At 36.1% G+C, this 17,553-nt stretch overlaps 10 protein-coding genes across 10 annotated transcripts; 8 read left to right on the plus strand and 2 right to left on the minus strand.

The window, feature by feature from the left end:
• Positions 1-1,056: 1,056 nt before the first annotated feature.
• VTP21DRAFT_3701 (uncharacterized protein) lies at positions 1,057-2,340 on the plus strand (the record flags this gene model as incomplete). The annotated part of the gene is made up of 4 exons (XM_069394033.1): positions 1,057-1,065; positions 1,410-1,424; positions 1,493-1,535; positions 1,637-2,340. The coding sequence occupies 4 exons, from the start codon at positions 1,057-1,059 to the stop codon at positions 2,338-2,340; spliced, it is 771 nt and encodes a 256-aa protein (XP_069249139.1).
• Positions 2,341-2,615: 275 nt separating this feature from the next.
• Positions 2,616-3,901, plus strand: VTP21DRAFT_3702 (uncharacterized protein; the record flags this gene model as incomplete). Its single annotated transcript, XM_069394034.1, has 5 exons — positions 2,616-2,680; positions 2,743-3,080; positions 3,152-3,159; positions 3,221-3,343; positions 3,407-3,901. 5 exons carry the CDS (start codon positions 2,616-2,618, stop codon positions 3,899-3,901), a joined length of 1,029 nt encoding a protein of 342 aa, XP_069249140.1.
• Positions 3,902-5,147: 1,246 nt separating this feature from the next.
• On the plus strand, positions 5,148-6,529 carry VTP21DRAFT_3703 (uncharacterized protein; the record flags this gene model as incomplete). The annotated part of the gene is made up of 5 exons (XM_069394035.1): positions 5,148-5,291; positions 5,351-5,396; positions 5,457-5,557; positions 5,613-5,921; positions 5,993-6,529. The coding sequence occupies 5 exons, from the start codon at positions 5,148-5,150 to the stop codon at positions 6,527-6,529; spliced, it is 1,137 nt and encodes a 378-aa protein (XP_069249141.1).
• Positions 6,530-6,979: 450 nt separating this feature from the next.
• Positions 6,980-7,450, plus strand: VTP21DRAFT_3704 (uncharacterized protein; the record flags this gene model as incomplete). Its single annotated transcript, XM_069394036.1, has 4 exons — positions 6,980-7,061; positions 7,118-7,175; positions 7,229-7,302; positions 7,368-7,450. The coding sequence occupies 4 exons, from the start codon at positions 6,980-6,982 to the stop codon at positions 7,448-7,450; spliced, it is 297 nt and encodes a 98-aa protein (XP_069249142.1).
• Positions 7,451-8,341: 891 nt separating this feature from the next.
• Positions 8,342-9,490, minus strand: VTP21DRAFT_3705 (uncharacterized protein; the record flags this gene model as incomplete). Its single annotated transcript, XM_069394037.1, has 4 exons — positions 8,342-8,710; positions 8,781-8,980; positions 9,045-9,198; positions 9,260-9,490. The coding sequence occupies 4 exons, from the start codon at positions 9,488-9,490 to the stop codon at positions 8,342-8,344; spliced, it is 954 nt and encodes a 317-aa protein (XP_069249143.1).
• Positions 9,491-10,451: 961 nt separating this feature from the next.
• On the plus strand, positions 10,452-11,633 carry VTP21DRAFT_3706 (uncharacterized protein; the record flags this gene model as incomplete). The annotated part of the gene is made up of 1 exon (XM_069394038.1): positions 10,452-11,633. One exon carries the CDS (start codon positions 10,452-10,454, stop codon positions 11,631-11,633), a length of 1,182 nt encoding a protein of 393 aa, XP_069249144.1.
• Positions 11,634-11,863: 230 nt separating this feature from the next.
• Positions 11,864-13,515, plus strand: VTP21DRAFT_3707 (uncharacterized protein; the record flags this gene model as incomplete). The annotated part of the gene is made up of 10 exons (XM_069394039.1): positions 11,864-12,097; positions 12,158-12,403; positions 12,507-12,586; positions 12,652-12,690; positions 12,747-12,832; positions 12,890-12,969; positions 13,029-13,121; positions 13,187-13,261; positions 13,326-13,346; positions 13,408-13,515. The coding sequence occupies 10 exons, from the start codon at positions 11,864-11,866 to the stop codon at positions 13,513-13,515; spliced, it is 1,062 nt and encodes a 353-aa protein (XP_069249145.1).
• Positions 13,516-13,703: 188 nt separating this feature from the next.
• On the plus strand, positions 13,704-14,188 carry VTP21DRAFT_3708 (uncharacterized protein; the record flags this gene model as incomplete). Its single annotated transcript, XM_069394040.1, has 4 exons — positions 13,704-13,730; positions 13,796-13,889; positions 13,991-14,053; positions 14,118-14,188. The coding sequence occupies 4 exons, from the start codon at positions 13,704-13,706 to the stop codon at positions 14,186-14,188; spliced, it is 255 nt and encodes an 84-aa protein (XP_069249146.1).
• Positions 14,189-14,916: 728 nt separating this feature from the next.
• VTP21DRAFT_3709 (uncharacterized protein) lies at positions 14,917-15,732 on the minus strand (the record flags this gene model as incomplete). The annotated part of the gene is made up of 3 exons (XM_069394041.1): positions 14,917-15,155; positions 15,214-15,266; positions 15,320-15,732. 3 exons carry the CDS (start codon positions 15,730-15,732, stop codon positions 14,917-14,919), a joined length of 705 nt encoding a protein of 234 aa, XP_069249147.1.
• Positions 15,733-16,015: 283 nt separating this feature from the next.
• Positions 16,016-17,386, plus strand: VTP21DRAFT_3710 (uncharacterized protein; the record flags this gene model as incomplete). Its single annotated transcript, XM_069394043.1, has 7 exons — positions 16,016-16,325; positions 16,390-16,486; positions 16,538-16,688; positions 16,763-16,867; positions 16,933-17,071; positions 17,137-17,234; positions 17,297-17,386. 7 exons carry the CDS (start codon positions 16,016-16,018, stop codon positions 17,384-17,386), a joined length of 990 nt encoding a protein of 329 aa, XP_069249148.1.
• Positions 17,387-17,553: the final 167 nt, after the last annotated feature.

Here is a 17,553-nt window from a genome sequence, read left to right on the forward strand (position 1 = left end):
GGCCAGTGCGAAAGGCAGGTGGCCTTCTCCTATGCTTTACGATTTGCTGTGGTTTTCAGACGGTTTTTGGCTTTCTGTCAGAGTTGTGAATTTCTACGAAAAGAATATTGGCTTAATATATCCCCATATGCGAATCTTGATCTCGCAAGCAATTTGATTCAGCTAAACGGTAAAATAGTAGTACATGCTCCAGATCAGTTTATATCAACTACTCTATCCCCCACTTGGCTCAACTGTGTATCACAGTAAACTGTAGTTTCCGCCTGAAAACTTTCCTCTTCACTTGAAAGAATTTCCTTTTTGAGTATTCTCCACTATCTCCTGCGACTATGATATCTTGTGTTAAGTGGGCAAGTTGATGGAGCTGCAAACAGCTTTATCACTTTCTAAAAATTTGGTGCATCACCAGTTAGCACAGCATTATTTGGCCTTTATCTTATTTTCTTAGGACTCGTTCGCACGAATTCTCGACTATTTTACTAGAGTCAATACTAGCGAATTTTTAGTTCAATGAAGTATTGTGCTCAATTATAATTTCGGGTCCAGTCAGATATATATCTATTTATATATATGTTGAAATGCATCATCTTTCACTATCATTCTTGGGAATTGTATCATCTTGTTAAAAATCTATCATAATAATATACCAACTTGCATATATAGAGATGATCATTAGCTATTTGCTACAAAGAGAATAAAGTTGTGCGTTATACTCTACCTCGTAGTTATTCCGGTTTTGAGTTTAATACAATATCATTCTGCTTATATAGCACAAATATACCTAGAAAATGCTTGTTATTCAGTTGTCCTCAAACATATATTAGCTATTATTCTTTGAAATTTAATGCTTGATTCCTAATTTGGCCTATCTCTGTGTTATAGATATTTACGATTCCTTAATTTACCGTCAGCTATCCCACTTATCGTCGGACAGGTTTCCCCCCACTCTCCACTTTCGCGTTTTTTTCTTTTTAAAAAAAAAATCGCGTTTTTCTCATCTTCACACCCATCTCCAGCAAACTACAAATTTATCCATCCATCCCCAAATTCAACGCAATGGCAACTGTAAGTATTTTCTTTTAACATCGATAATCCTTGGAAGTTTTATCTTCAGTTTAAAACTGTTATATATCTTTATATTGGTTTATGTGGGGGTGGCGAATGATAATGATGATGATGATGATGATGGAAAATAATGGATCTTGTTGTAAATTGCAGTTTTTCTGTATTTTATTTTTGAGTACTATTATTTTGAGCGTATTTTGGTTTTGAAGTTAGTTTGGTGCCTGGATTATTGCTGAGTAAAATATTAGATGATGATTCTCATGTACTGCAGTTGGATCAGATGAATTTTATTTTGTTCTTATACTTATCTAACCTATATTATATCATTTCCTGTAATTCGTTAGGAACGTGAGAATCTGGTAATACCTATTTACTCGCAAAGGTGTCTCATTTTTTAATCCTCATTCTCAATTTATACTATATTTAGGTCTACCTCGCCAAGCTTGCTGAGCAATCTGAGAGATATGAGGGTAATTCCTTTATACAACTTTACACAATTGATTCTCTATCGTCAGCTTTTGTGTAATCTTGTTTGGAGGATGAAAGTAGCTGAATCATTTTATTTTTACAGAAATGGTCGAGAACATGAAGCAGGTAGCTTCCGGCGACCAGGAACTCTCCGTGGAGGAGCGCAATTTGCTTTCCGTCGCATACAAGAACGTGATCGGTTCCCGCCGTGCATCGTGGCGTATCATTTCTTCTATTGAACAAAAGGAGGAATCCAAGGGGAACGATGGTCATGTTGCAATGATCAAGGAATATCGTGCTAAAGTTGAGAAAGAACTCGCTAATATCTGTGAAGATATTTTGGATGTGCTTGACAAACACCTTATTCCTCACTCAACATCTGGTGAATCCAAGGTCTTCTACCATAAAATGAAAGGTGATTACCACCGCTATCTCGCTGAGTTTGCATCTGGCGATAAGCGCAAGGAAGCAGCCGACAAATCGCTCGAAGCCTACACAGATGCCTCAAATACCGCGGTTACCGAGCTTCAACCAACGCATCCCATCCGCCTTGGTCTTGCCCTTAATTTCTCTGTGTTCTATTATGAGATTATGAATTCGCCTGATCGTGCATGCCACCTTGCAAAGCAGGCGTTCGATGATGCGATTGCTGAACTCGATACTCTAAATGAAGAGTCGTACAAGGACTCGACGCTAATCATGCAGTTGCTGCGCGATAATCTGACACTATGGACTTCTGATATGCAAGAGAGCGAGAATAAAAACGAAAAGAACGAGGGCGAAGAGGCTAAGGAAGAGGAAAATTAAAGTCATGCATTTTCCTTTCTCTCAATTTATCTTGAAAATAAAGGCTAGTCCTTATTTTTTTTTCCCAAGATTAAATCTTTTTCTTATCCCTTAACTTTCTATTATTCTTTATTAAAAAAAATACGGTAATAATATATAAAATAAAGCATGCTTTTTTTTTCCCCAATATTTGTTATAAATTTAGAGATTTGGTTGAAAAAGGTGGCTTAAAACAAGCTCGCTACTACTTGATATTCATTCTCATCGAATTACATCATATTTAAATCAGCTTAGCAATGGCTCAACCAGTAAAGACTGTTCCATGTCAATACAGAACTGGAAGAATTCTCGGCCAGGGAACGTAAATATTCAATGTCAAAATTACTATTGTATTGAGGTTTAACATTTTGTATGTGATATTAGCTATGCGGTAGTAAAAGAGGCTGTTCACATTAAAACTGGGGAATTTTACGCTGTCAAAGTTATAAATAAGAGGCTTATGGCTGGTCGTGAACACATGGTCAAAAACGAAATCTCCGTTCTGAAGCGTATATCACAGGGTCATAAAAACATTCTCACTCTTGCTGATTATTTCGAAACAATGAATAATCTGTATCTCGTAACGGAGCTCGCTCAGGGTGGAGAGCTTTTCGACAGAATCTGTCGCAAGGGAAACTATTATGAGAAGGATGCTGCAGAGCTAGTGCGTGTGATTTGCGATGCAGTAGCGTATTTGCACGATAACGGAATAGTACACCGAGGTATTAGATTAATATTATTTTAGAGACACTCTTGATAATACTAACGTTGGTATCTACTTTGCTTTATGTAGATCTAAAGGTTGTATTCTTATAGCGCATTAATCTGATGATAAGCAAGCTTTACTAAATACATTCTTTAGCCCGAAAATCTGCTCTTTAGGACCCACCACGAAGATAGCGATCTATTAATTGCCGACTTTGGTCTTAGCAGAATTATGGATGCGGAACGCTTCTCTGTGTTAACTACCACATGTGGAACCCCGGTATCTCTTACTCTTTTTGTTCTAAAGGATTAAATAGCTTTGTCTTACTACTGATGATGTTAGGGTTATATGGCGCCTGAAATTTTCAAAAAGACTGGTCATGGGAAGCCCGTTGATTTATGGGCTATTGGTGTCATCACCTACTTCCTGCTATCTGGCATGACTCCTTTTGATAGAGAAAATTCTTTTGATGAAATGCACGCCATTGTAAACGCCGATTATACTTTTGAACCTGCATACTGGGAGGGCATTTCCGAATTGGCTAAGGATTTCATACGTAGTTTATTAACAATCGATCCCGAAAGACGATTAACTGCACGGCAGGCTCTTCACCATCCATGGCTCGTCAGCATGACACCCGATTCCCCTGTCGACAAGATGCGAGATCTTCTTCCTAATGTGCGCCAGAACTTTAATGCGCGCCGCACATTCAAAAAGGCAGTCGATGTGGTAAAACTTACAATCAAGTTGAAGAAGCATTCGCGTCAAGATTTGGACCCGGAGTTGCTGACACCTGTGAAAGAAAATGTGGAACAAGTGCTGAACGCAGAAAATTAATCAAGTCGTTATATCTATTCCCTTATTTTGATTACGCTATCTTATATTTTTGGTGTTCATAAATGAAGAGAGTTTGGTATGAAGTACGCGTTAATTATTCTTGCTTTTACTCCCAGCTTTATTTTTATTTCTTATGTTACTATTTATCTGATAGAGTTTAGGAATTGCTCTACTTATTTCTTATGAGTTGCGCTTGGATTTTCAAATGATAATTCGTAATTTGACTTGATGCCATACATATAGAATTCACTGTTAATTATGGCTAGTTTTAGTGGAGATTCTCCAGAGACTAAAAGAACATGGAGTGCAAAAAAATATTTACTGAGATGGTGAATCTTAAAAAAGGTGAAATATACTCTACTAGGAACCTGAAAGTTGTTCTAATAGATTTGCATCAACGACATATGGTGTCGAAGCAGTCGGATTTCTCATTTCCATTGAAATGATATCAAGTTATCATAATAATACCATGTCTTTTAATATTATGTATCTTATATTCTTAACCTATCAATTAAAGCTTACCTATCTTTAGTCATATTTTCGGGGCGCAGAAGAAATGTGTGGAAACTATATAGAGATGAATTTTCTTTTAGTAAACTATTATGCTAACCAATTTCAAGTATAATCCTGTGTACTTCCACAATATGGTTTTCAAAATGGAAAACTGTATCTTTTGTTAAACAACGGCATTTTAATTTTCAGATGGTTTCAAACATTCTAAACAAAGAACCATTCACTTTTACATACTATTCACCTAGCTTGCTCTGATATGACCCTTCAAATATTAGTGATTATAAGTGTGAGAAACTTTAGTCCAGCGAGAAACTAAGATTGATCCTGTTCTCAATGTTTATAACACGAGAAGTCTGAAACTTTAGTTAACATTAGCTAGTCACTTTTCACCAGCGTGTTTTTCTTCATCATATCAGTTTTTATTGACACTCTCTTCATCAAAATTTCGCATATATACAGTATATTATACTCGCTTCATAATTAATATAGTATTTATATCTTAACTGTATATTCTCTTCTCTTTGCCATTTGCATTTAAAATTTGAACTGGAATATCTAGGTTGAGTCGCAGCTTAGTGGAGTTGCACAGACCGCGCCAACAGCGCACTTGCAGCAAATTTTTGCCACCCACCTTTTCGCATGATAACCTTCACTATTACTTGTTCAAGCCACGTTAGAGTATTTTCCATCTCATTTTTTCTCATCTTACTTCAAAATTATACACCACAGCAATATGAATTTGGACGTCGGGTTGCAAGACAAACCTGTGCAATTACATCGGAGAAGTCTGCTCCATGTACGGCACAGGGCATTATATAAATGCTGTTTGTGTATACATCTCAGAGCTGGTGGTTTTCTCATATGTTTGATATGGCTGGTACTTCGAAGCTATTCTAAGCGCTTACCTTTTTGCTCAAGAATTGTTTTTCACCACAGCTACTGAGCATGGTTCTTGGGACTTTGGCCTTTAAACAGATTAGTCGTAAGTGTGAATATGAATATCTTCAGTAGAATGGTACATGAAAATAATAGGATTGCAAAGCTTTCTTTTCGTACTTAAATCCAACCGCACACCTACTCTTTGGGGTAGCTAATGTTGTGCTAGGAATTACAGCAGTGCTTGGTTTTGTCGCGTTCTTCTCAGTAAATATCAAACTATTAACATATGATACGCTGCCCTTACAAAATTTCTTAGTAGACCCATCCATTCATTGTGCGTCCCTATTCTCAATTAGTATGGGCTACTATTTTCCTATACATGATAGATTGTTTGATCAATTTAATCATATTTTTAAATGAACGCTCAAAATATTTCGGATGGTGCGAGAATAAGGCATCAGATCTTGTAGTTAGCGAATTGCAGCAGAGATACCCTAACGGAACGCTGGTCAACGTGACATTTGACATATCGAAGAGTGATTATGGAGATTTATTCAATTGTGAGCGCTTATATTCAAGCGAGATAAGACTCGCCTTACTCGCCTTAATTATGATGCTTGTAATATTTGTAAGTTGACTTATAATAACGTTCTATGAAGTAAATTACATATCGATTTCCATACCATTCTTTATCATTAGATTTACTGGGCCACTTGTATTTGGTCTTACAGTCATAAGCGTAAACTTTGGTTTATTGCTCATAAACCTCACCTTATTGGAACAGTTTTGCCGCAGCCTCCTCCCCCTCCTGTTCCTCCTGTCAATCAGCCACTTGCGCAACCAGAACCTCCTGTTCCCGATATTCCTTCAGTATCCACTCCTTTCCCTAATACTTCACAATACATTCCGGGAGGAATGCCTATGCTCGGAGCCACGCCAACTCCAGCAGTACCCCCGGGAATGCCAAATTTTCCTCCAAGAGCTGGTACAGGTGAGCCACAGTCCTTCTACAATCTTAGTCCGTATAATTCGCGACAAAAGCAGCGGTCAATGAGCGTAGACAACATAGTGCCTCTGGCATCAGACGATCCAGCTTACCCTCATTGGAATTCTACAATAATGGAGCACGTTTCTTCCGTTCCAGATAGGGCTAGTTCACCACCACCGCAGAACCGAAGTAAAATTAAATTTTTTAAGCGATTCAGGCCAACATACCATGGGGATCAACAAGTGTAAAATTGTCATTCTTAATAGGGTTTATTTTACTCATTGTTCAAATTATCACGCATCTATTTAATGTATCATTCATATTATCACCTCTACTCATTCTAAAAATCAATATATTTTTAATATCGATCCTTAGGCAAGAAAAAAATTAGAGAAAATGTACATGAAAATATTTAGAAGTATTTTTTTAACGCATTCGCTCAATCAATCGTCAAATATGAAGCAAATGAGTATATTGACTGGTAATAACGACCACTTGTTTAGCTCTTATATTTGGCTCTCTAAAATTATATTCATGATATCCTCAAGTTTATTGTAAATCATTTAATATGGAAATTCTTCGAATATATTACAAGTCACGGCAAAAATTTGATTTCGTGGCTTTTCTCAATATATCCAATATAGCCAAGGCTCATTGATTTTATAGGATTTTTCAAGCTACTTGATCGGTTAGCCAGCATGGTATGTAAAAAGTGTGAAAAAAAGCTCGGTAAAGTAATTGTGCAAGACAAATGGAAGGATGGTGCCCGCAATGCGACAGGTATGAACATTTAAATCAAGTAAATATTGTAGCAAAATCTAACTCTATTATAATAGTTGGCACTGATCGAAAGCTTAACGAAAATAAATTATTGAGCAAAAGTGCCAAAAATAGGTAAGATGAAAAGAAATTGCATGGTGAAATATAGAGGCTAACTCGATCTTTAGATTTGCTCCATATCAGAACAAATGTAAGGTGTGCAAGTCGCGAGTAAACCAGGAGCATGCAAATTACTGTCAAGGTAAACAATTGAATTTTATCAATTCTCTTACAATATCTCATCGCTGGAACGAAAAATATTACTAGGATGTGCCTACAAGCAAGGACTCTGTGCAATGTGTGGTAAACAAATTCTTGACGTATCTATGTATAAGCAATCTTCAAAATAATTAAGATCAGATCATGCTGGTTTAATATTATTCCTGATCAGTACTCGGATATTCTAGTACTCTTTGATCTTTTATTGTATTATTTTTCTTCTTTTTATTTTTCTATTTGTACTCTAAATCTTTCTTCGACAGTTGTTACTACTTTAGATTTATTAAATATATATCAAAAATTGGACTTTTCCGTTTCTTTCATTGAAGGCCTAAAGTTAAGAATTGCTATTCATAGGGCAACAAGGTCAAGTGGGATGGAGTTATATACACAATATAGATAAATCCGTTTATCCTTAGTATTATCCATAATATTTTGGTAATGGTAGGTTGAAAATAGCGCATATGTTGACACATTTCAACATTATATAGCAAATCTTCAAAATTTAGCCGCAATGATAAGCTTTAAAAATTATATTAATAATTATCTAGAAATAACAAAGCCATATTCACTTTTACATTTTGGCACAATACTTAGCATTGAGGAATATATAACTCGAGCATCTTTTATTTAAAAAATACATAGCACATTAGTTATACCATAAAAAGTATGTACTTAAATGATAAAGGAAACTAAAGGCCGTTTCCCTTAGAAAAAAAATTGAAAAAAAAAATTCAAGATCACCATGAAATAACACTGTGAGATGTCATTTTTACTCTTGTGTTTAAATATCCGTTAACTCTATAATTTCAATAAGCATCTATAAAACCTAAATAAAATCTTCTATAAACATTCTAAATCACTACAAGCTTCCACTTGTCAAAAATGGCCATACATATTAGTAAAAAAAATGCAGCATAAATTATAATAATAAATAAATAGCAATATATATGTGGGTGAAATTTGTAAAAGCAACATGTCATTTATAGATCGAGAAAAGAAAAATAACACCAACTCCTATTTTAATTTTCTGCTGTTGCCTTCACGATATATCCACGATCTGCAATAATACCACGACAACGAATCATAATTGAGTAGCGGACTACCCACCGAGGTACAAGGGTTTCTTCCGATGATATTCCGTGTTCAGTAAGGATTGTATTAAGAGTATGGGTGGGTAGAATATCATTATGGTCGCTGTGTGATAACAACTCTATGTCTCTTTCGCGCGCAAACCGAATTAAATCCTTGGGAGCTGAGCAACAATCGTTTAAATTGATTTGATTGACAGCCGGAGGAATTGTTGCAGCTTCTACAAAAGTTTTAAGATTGTTGAGCGAGAACTCACTCACTCCTAATTTGCCTATGCGGTCGTGAACTTTCTCAAGTTCCTGGTGAGAATAGAAGTAATTATTCTTAAGCAATTATATCAAAGATTTGAATCAAAATATTTTAACTTACCCTCCATGCTGCAATTTGTTCGTGGATTTTATCTTCAGTAGAATCTTTGGAAAAACTCTTTCCACTAAAAGAAAGAATAAAAGTGTCGATGGCCTTGGTGCCAAGTAATTTTTCTAGGTGATCAAGAGCTTCACCGATGTATTCCGGTGGGGGAAAATGTGTCGCATTCTTATTAGAGTTAGGAAGATAGAAAAATTTAACTGTAGACAATTTTTAGGAAAATTAGCCATTGAACTCCAATTTAAAGCAAAGATTTACATTTACCTGTAATATCTAAATCTTCTCTGTCTTCATCGTAAAGCTTCATTCGTCGAATATCGGGCACTTCAAGTAAACTTAACTTCTCATCATAATTGAATGATGGTTGCTTTCCCGCACCAAGGGATGCCACAAAAGTATCATGCAGCGACTTTATAAGCTAAATGGATAGCATGTAAAAATTAAATATACAATAACAAATAGCTTAGATGCCTGCTTACCTCTGCATTCGATTTTTTCAAGGAAATATTAGATCTAGTTGCTCCTGTCAGCAATAAATTGCCAGAATATACGACTAAGTTTTTAAACAACGGAAATTTTGATTGTACGCTCCTGGAAAGGAAATTGTTGTGGTTTCCAGTATGAGCTTGAGGGTAGCTGTTGGCATGGTCGTCTGCATAATCTTTGGGACCTCCGTTAACGTGAAGGTGTGATAATGCAATTTGGGTCATGATTTCTACGTTAATAATTGGATGAAAAGGCGGGAATAGGAGATATTATATATTTTTTTTTCGAAATGCCCAATTGATGACTACTCTCGATTACTAATAGGAGACAAGTCACACTGTCGATGAATCAGCACGAATATATGAAAAAACAAACACACAAGCTCATTTTGCCCAAAAATATTCAATAAGGGGGGAACACCTCAAATATGAACGTCGATTCCCAATTAATGTAGAGGAGCAAAAACTGGTACTAAGTATATTGCAGAAAATAAAATATATCAAAGTTGTCCTAAAAGAATAAACTAAACTATTTTGCTAAGCATCTTGCGTTCTGTAATCATATGATCATACAATCAGAGAACAAATTACTACCATGTACAATTGATTAAAACTGATTGTAAGTATTTCATAGATTCACCAATTCCCAGGAATTTCCATAAGTGATTCTACACTTTCTCTTCAGGACATGTCCAGAAGCATTAAAAAGTTTGCTTAGTAAAAAACAGAGACGAAGTAATATTGTGTTAACCCAAAAGCTTTGTGGTGGAAAGAGAAAGTTGTCAACTTATATTAAGCATTTGATTTAGAACTCCTGTTCTCTTTTATTCTTAGATTTTTATGAGCTAATCCTAACTACAAATTAGATAATTTTTTTTTGTCATTTCTTTATCATAATATTCTGTGGAAACTATTTTCCTTTATATATACTCTCTTTTTCTATCATACCCGAAAATTACTAGGGAAATCGATATAGATAAATAGAGTTGTTCCTGATAACTTCTTAATACGCTCGAAAAACAAAGGAATTTCAGAGAAACCATTGACGATTGTGATTGGTTTTAACATGTGAAATTGTGAGAAAAAAATTTTTTAATAAAATATAAAGCCTCTGAATTGAGACGTGATTCTAAGAATCACTCTTATTTTCTTGCAATCTTCGATACCTTAATCATTCCACTTTAATATGAGCCACGATAAGGAGAACAATAATGGCGTCAACAATGACGCTGTTACAAACGGCAACACGCGCTCTTCATTCTACACGCGGCTAACCTCTTATCCGCTTGTGAATGACACTGTAAATGTCGTGCATTCGTATGTTACCGCCAATCCTTATGGTAAACGTGCCCTTGACACTGCCTCCGCTGCTGCCACTCGTCTTTCTGGCATTGCCTCTCCAGTGCAAGAGCGTTTTGCATTACCCCTCGCCAAAGCGGACGAGTTTGCGCTGCGTTCTTTGGACTTTATTGAACATCGCTTTCCTGCTGTAAAACAGCCGACCGACGAGCTCATCCACCGTGTAGCCGAACCCCCACTTAAGATATATGCAGCTGCTCGCGAAACAGTTGACAAAAATATTACCGCTCCTGCTCACGATATCGTTGCAGGAATTGATTCTCGCTTCGGGGTTGTGATAGACCGTGCTGAGCAGGTTGTCAACCAATATTTACCACCTTCAGAACAAGAGAAAAGCAAAACGGATGAAAACAAAGAGATCAATGGTTACAAGTATAATACTACTCGTGCCTACAATTTATCTATCAGTACTCGCAACCGCATCTTTCACCAAATCCGTGAGCGCACTCCTGAAGAGTACCGAAAGTTAAAGGATAACAATGCTCTCGTACGAGAGATGGCCGATCGTGTAGAAAATCTCGCACAAGGTCTTGCTACATTCGCGGCATCCTTAAACGCACAGGTGGAAGAGCAACGCAAAGCCGTTCGTGCGCGTATTATTGCTCATGAACAAGAGCTTCGTAAACGTGTGGAAGAGACCCAACTCCGTGTTTCCCAGCGTAGAACTGCATTGACCCAATATACTCGTGATCAACTACCTGAATATGTGCGCGTTCGTCTCGATAAAGCAGCTGAGTATTTGAGCCAACGTTATTCTGAAGTACAACAGGAGATATCACGCAAGGACATTGGCCTATTCCAGAAGACACAGAATCTTACCCTATATACATTTGACCATGGCGTTCCCCTCGTGCAACAAGGTATTCAGGAGAGCGTTCGTGAAGTACAAGGACAAGTGAATTATCTGCAGAGTCAGGCCAGTAATGTAGTTGTGCAGGGTAGCCAATGGATACGCGACAGGCTTAACGGTGCAGCTAATATATTTGGACTGAAGATAGTACAAGAATAACTCAATCCTGTTTTTATTAAAATTAATTTGAATATAGTGAATTAATTTACAATACTTGTTTACCTTAATATTTCTGCGCATTTTCCTCAATGCTCCCTGATACACATGTTTCATTTCGTTATAAAATTCGGTGTAACAAAGTCCAGAATTACAGTTAGAGAAACAGGATACTTCTCTTCATCAACTCTCTCTCTCTCAATCTTAATTCCTTGCTATCTACTTCCCATTAAATGACAGCACAACAGCAAAACCTTAGGTCTCGCCTTCGTGATTTCAACGTGGGTGATCAGTACGAAATTCTGGATATCGTTGGAGAAGGTGCTTACGGAACCGTCTGCTCGGCAATTCATAAACCCACGCAGCAGAAAGTTGCTATCAAGAAAATCACTCCATTTGATCATTCCATGTTTTGCCTACGCACTTTACGAGAGATAAAGCTATTGCGTTACTTCAATCATGAAAACGTAGTTTTTTTTCCCGTATCATTGTAAGATTTTTCACTAATTCTCTCTCCACTTTACTAGGTCATCTCCATCTTGGACATTGTTCGACCAAAAAGCATAGGAGAATTTACTGAAGTTTATCTTATCCAGGAACTCATGGAGACCGATCTCCACCGAGTTATTAGAACTCAAGAACTTAGCGACGACCATTGTCAGTACTTTATTTATCAGACACTTCGGGCTCTAAAATGCATGCATTCCGCTAATGTACTTCACCGTGATCTGAAGCCCAGTAATTTACTGCTCAATGCGAATTGCGATTTAAAGGTAATTTGTACAAGCTGTTGGCATTTAACAAATGTTCGTTGAATGCCAATAGCTTCAGGACTGCTGTTATTATCATATTTAACATGGTTCATTATCAATGTAGGTGTGCGATTTTGGGCTCGCTCGTAGTGCGAACTTTAGTGAAGAAAATACAGGATTCATGACCGAATATGTAGCTACAAGGTAATATTGAAAAATGGCAGCATTATTATGTATATTTACGTACGGTTTTCTTCAAATAACTTAAGATGGTACCGGGCTCCTGAAATCATGTTGACCTTCAAAGAGTATGCTGTATTCTTTAATATAAAATGGATAGATGCTTATTTATTGTTATTTACAGATATACATTTGCGATTGATGTGTGGTCTGTCGGCTGTATTTTGGCCGAGATGTTGAGTGGAAAGCCGCTTTTCCCTGGGCGTGATTGTATGTGGATCCTCTTATTTGTTTCGTTAAAGTATTAATTGATTGCTGTCTCAATAGATCACCATCAATTGACACTCATCCTAGATGTACTGGGTACGCCTACAATGGACGATTTTTATAGCATAAAAAGTCGACGCGTGAGTTAATAGTTTTTGTTGGATTTATTACTTCTTATTTAATATTGACACGCCCATAGGCACGCGATTATATCCGGAGTTTGCCTTTTAAGAAAAGAATCCCTTTCGCTCAACTCTTCCCTAATGCAAATCCAATGGCGCTGGATCTGTTGGTATGTGATACTATATTCTTTTTTTTACTCTATTCTTTACATTTAAATCTCATTTCAATGAAAAGGAGAAACTTTTAGCTTTCAATCCTGCAAAACGCATCTCCGTGGAGGATGCGTTGAAGCACCCTTATCTTGAACCGGTAAACAATGATTTTAATTTGAATATAGTTCGACTTACTGATCAACGTTTCAACTACTTTCTAGTATCATGATCCTAATGATGAAGTATGTGTTTTATATTCACGTGATTTATTTTAGATTACTTACTAAGCAAATTCTGGAATAGCCTACTGCACCTCCTATTCCTAACAGCTTCTTTGACTTTGATCGCTTAAAAGAACAGCTTTCTAAGGAGCAATTAAAACAAATGATATATGATGAGATTGCCAATTGACATGGAAATTAATACAATTAATTTAACAATTCATTATAATAAACGCATTGAATTTTCAAGTTTTTATGGTTCCGAGAAAATCCGGTTGTTAATTTTAATGTGGCGCAGTGTCCCCCTTGCCTTTATCTACTGCCGCGCGAAACATTTTTCATGGTTTCTCAATCGATTAAGCACTAGAACTTCTCAAAATGACTGACGCTCAATCTACTGGAAATGTTAGCATATTGCTACACGCATTCAAGACTAAATTATTTATACGAACTTTTATATATATTTTTAGGCCGCTTTTATTAAAGCATCTGAAGATGTTAAAAAGTTTACTTCTAAACCTACAGATGATGAGCTCTTGAAGTTGTACGCTCTCTTCAAACAAGGTATTAATGGTGATAATGACACTGGTAAGTTTAATAGGAGGATGTACTTAAGAATCTTGTTTACATTGAATAACATCCATTATGCCATATCTATCCTCTAGCTGCGCCTGGCATGTTTGATTTCAAAGCCAAATATAAATGGAATGCTTGGAATGATCTTAAAGGTGCATATTTGCGTTCTAATATTTTTATTTCATTATGAGTAATTGGGTATTCGCTTTTCTTTAGGAATGAGTAAGGAAGATGCTCAAGCAGAATACATTAAGCTTGTCGAAGAACTAAAGCCCAAATATAATTAAGCTTATCGCAGAAATATTTTATTTTTGTCGACTTAATCACTTTATATGGAATCTTATTTTTAAAATAAAATGAATTCCCTTAACATTTAAGATTGACAATGGAAAAAGAGTCGCTACAGTTCAATTCCAATTTTATTTGGTTTCAGCACTATAGACTATCTGTTGATGAAATAGCATGCAAAAAAACTATAAAATAAATCAACAAATAAAAAAATAAACAAAAAGAAAAAAAAGAAAATATTAAATTTAATTTAATTTTTATTTATTTAAATTTTTTGGAAAATTTTTATTGGAGGTATTCAATTCTAATTTTTCGCCAAAATGAAATTTGAAACCTATAAAATTTAATGAAAATAATGTTCAGGTAACTCGATATTAAATATTTGAATTTATATTTAATGTTAAGATATATTTTTTGGTTGAAAACTAAGTTAACTGACAGAAAAAGGGCAAGTATTCTATTTATAGCCAGAGTGTGGAAGAATTACTAAAGAAAAGGAGAGGAAGAGAGGGTTATATACTGCAGATATGGAATATGTATATAGAAAATACAATTGCAAACTGAAATAAACATTTAAATCTACATCTATCATTAACAGTAATAAAACAAAAAATTACAAGGGAGGGAAGTAAGAGGGGGATATAAAAGAAATAAGAGAAATCAAATGAAAGGTTAATCAGGAAGAGATCTTTAGTTTGCAAGTAGTGTATGGATTAATGACAGGGTATTATTGTGCTGTTCCACCATTTTCAGATCGTGCTTGATTCTGACGTAAGAGCGATTCCAACTCTTGGTTTCTTGTAAGCTGTTGATGGAGTTGTTGTTGTAGCTGTCTAATATAATCACAGGAGCAACGTAGGATTATTCCTTTATTTGGCTTGACGTTTGGATCCATAAAATTCTCAGGAAGCAGTGTAGCGAGTTCTTGAATGCGATCATTAATATTATCGCGACGGCGACGCTCAACTAAAGAAATTCACTAGATTGAGATACTCTCAAGATTAATTCCATATAAAAGACTTACCAGCATTGTGAGATTCTCTACGGTGCCGCCTTTTCTCTAACAAAAGCTGCGCGCTATAGAAAAACAGTTAATGCAGAGATAATTAAGAAAAAAAGTGAAATCTTACTGTTTATGATTGAGAATCTCCTCTTGTCCAAATAAGCCGTTAAGTAAAGCCATTTCACCTAGATTATACTGCAGTGAACGTGGGCGAGTAACTTGATCAAAATTTGAGCCTAGCCAGGATATGTTCGATGGCACTGACATACTATGTAGTTGGAAAGAGCTTTCACCATAACTGCTCTGTGGTGATTGGCAAGCTACAGGCGCCTCTATGTCCGTCATATCGAAAAGCAGATCATGATTGTCAGTGTATGGGGAATATAATGGTGCATCGACAGAAGATTGGCTAAAAGGGGAATCGGTAACGTCAGTTTGTCGAGGGGAGAGGTCTAGAGGGTCAAATGCGTCTGGAATTTTGTCGCCAAGAGGTTTCTTAAATGTGTGAGTGGATCTTGACTGCTGTGGAAATGAGGACATGTTATACCTCTATTTTAAAGTAAGTAAAACAAACGCATGAAATGAAAAAAGAAAAATAAATTTGTAAAAGTAGAGAAGCGGAAGCTGTCAAAAATAAAATAATCAGTCCATGATTTGGCCCAGAGTATTTCTATTGGCTAAATGCAATGTAGTCACGGAAAATGACTGTTCCCATGACAATTTGAAGTTGAACTGAATCAGATCTGGATTTTTTTATTCTCTACAGATTGACTTGTGTACATTATCCAATTCTTTATTTTTCCCCAAATTTCCATCCTTTAGCATGTCCGATATAGAAGATCTCGCTCCACTTGAGCCTACTCTCCAGAACGTTCTCGATCAAACATCTCTTCACTGGATTTTCGTTGGAGGGAAAGGTGGTGTCGGAAAAACGACTACATCTTGCTCTCTTGCTGTTCAGCTTTCAAAAGTAAGAGAGTCCGTACTCTTGATTTCAACAGATCCTGCCCACAATCTGTCAGATGCATTTGGTCAAAAATTCAGCAAAGAAGCTACTCTAGTAAACGGCTTCAATAATCTTTATGCTATGGAAATTGATCCTACATCCAGTATTCGCGAGATCATTGAGCAAAGTATTATAAGATTTATAAATTTATTTCATCTCTAGGAGATTGATATACATTTTATTAATATTAGCTGAGCAACAAGGTGGTGCAATGAGCTCAATCATGCAGGACTTAGCATTCGCTATTCCCGGTGTTGATGAGGCAATGGGATTTGCAGAAGTGATGAAGTAAATAACATTCTTTTCTATTAATGTTTCCATCATTAACAAATTTTTTAGACAAGTCAAAAATATGCAATTTTCAGTTGTCGTTTTCGATACTGCTCCCACTGGACATACTCTTCGCTTCCTCTCATTCCCGAGCGTGTTAGAAAAAGCTTTGGGAAAGGTATCTCAGCTTAGTGGGCGGTTTGGTCCTATGATTCAACAGGTAAATTTTTTTTCATTTTTGCGATTCGCTATTCTATGACAATTCTAATCTCCCCCATTATTGCACCTTTAAAGATGTCTGGTATGATGGGTATGAACTCTGACCAAGAGGACATGTTTAGTAAGCTCGAATCGATGCGTGGTGTAATTGCTGAAGTCAACAAGCAGTTCCAAGATCCCGTACTTACTGATTTTCTGTCATTTCCACGCAATATTGCTCAAACAGCTTTTTACTCCTTATTTAGGATACGACTACTTTTATTTGTGTGTGCATCTCTGAATTTTTATCGCTTTATGAGACTGAACGTATGATACAGGAGTTAACTGCTTATCATATCGACACTCACAATATCGTTGTAAACCAACTGCTATTCCCCAAAAAAGGTGAAGCTTTCTTTTATTATTATATTCAAACGCGCAAGTTTTAATCATGATTATACCTGTTATAGACTCCAATTGCGAGCATTGCTCTGTCCGCCACAAAATGCAGCAAAAATATCTCGAACAAATTCATGAATTATACGACGATTTTCATGTTGTCCAAATGGTAAGTTATATATATTAAATATAAAGTATTATACCTTATTTAAATTGAGTGCCTTCTGTTAGCCGATGCTTACAAAGGAAGTTCGAGGTATTGAAGATATCAAACGTTTCGGCGAAATGTTAATGCGGCCATATAAACCAACAGAAAATTAGATTATAACTAATCGCATCCTTTTCTCAAGATATACTTTATCGGATGAGAATAAAATGTTTGCCATGAAAATCATGTTTTTCGTAATTATTTATCAATGGTCAAATTGGAGAAAGTGAAAAGTGTATTTATTGATAACTTAGGGAGCGCGGTAACCTACTAAAAAGAT

Source organism: Calcarisporiella thermophila (assembly GCF_041956535.1).
Source record: "Calcarisporiella thermophila strain CBS 279.70 unplaced genomic scaffold VTP21scaffold_18, whole genome shotgun sequence".
Taxonomy (NCBI): Eukaryota; Fungi; Calcarisporiellomycota; class Calcarisporiellomycetes; order Calcarisporiellales; family Calcarisporiellaceae; genus Calcarisporiella; species Calcarisporiella thermophila.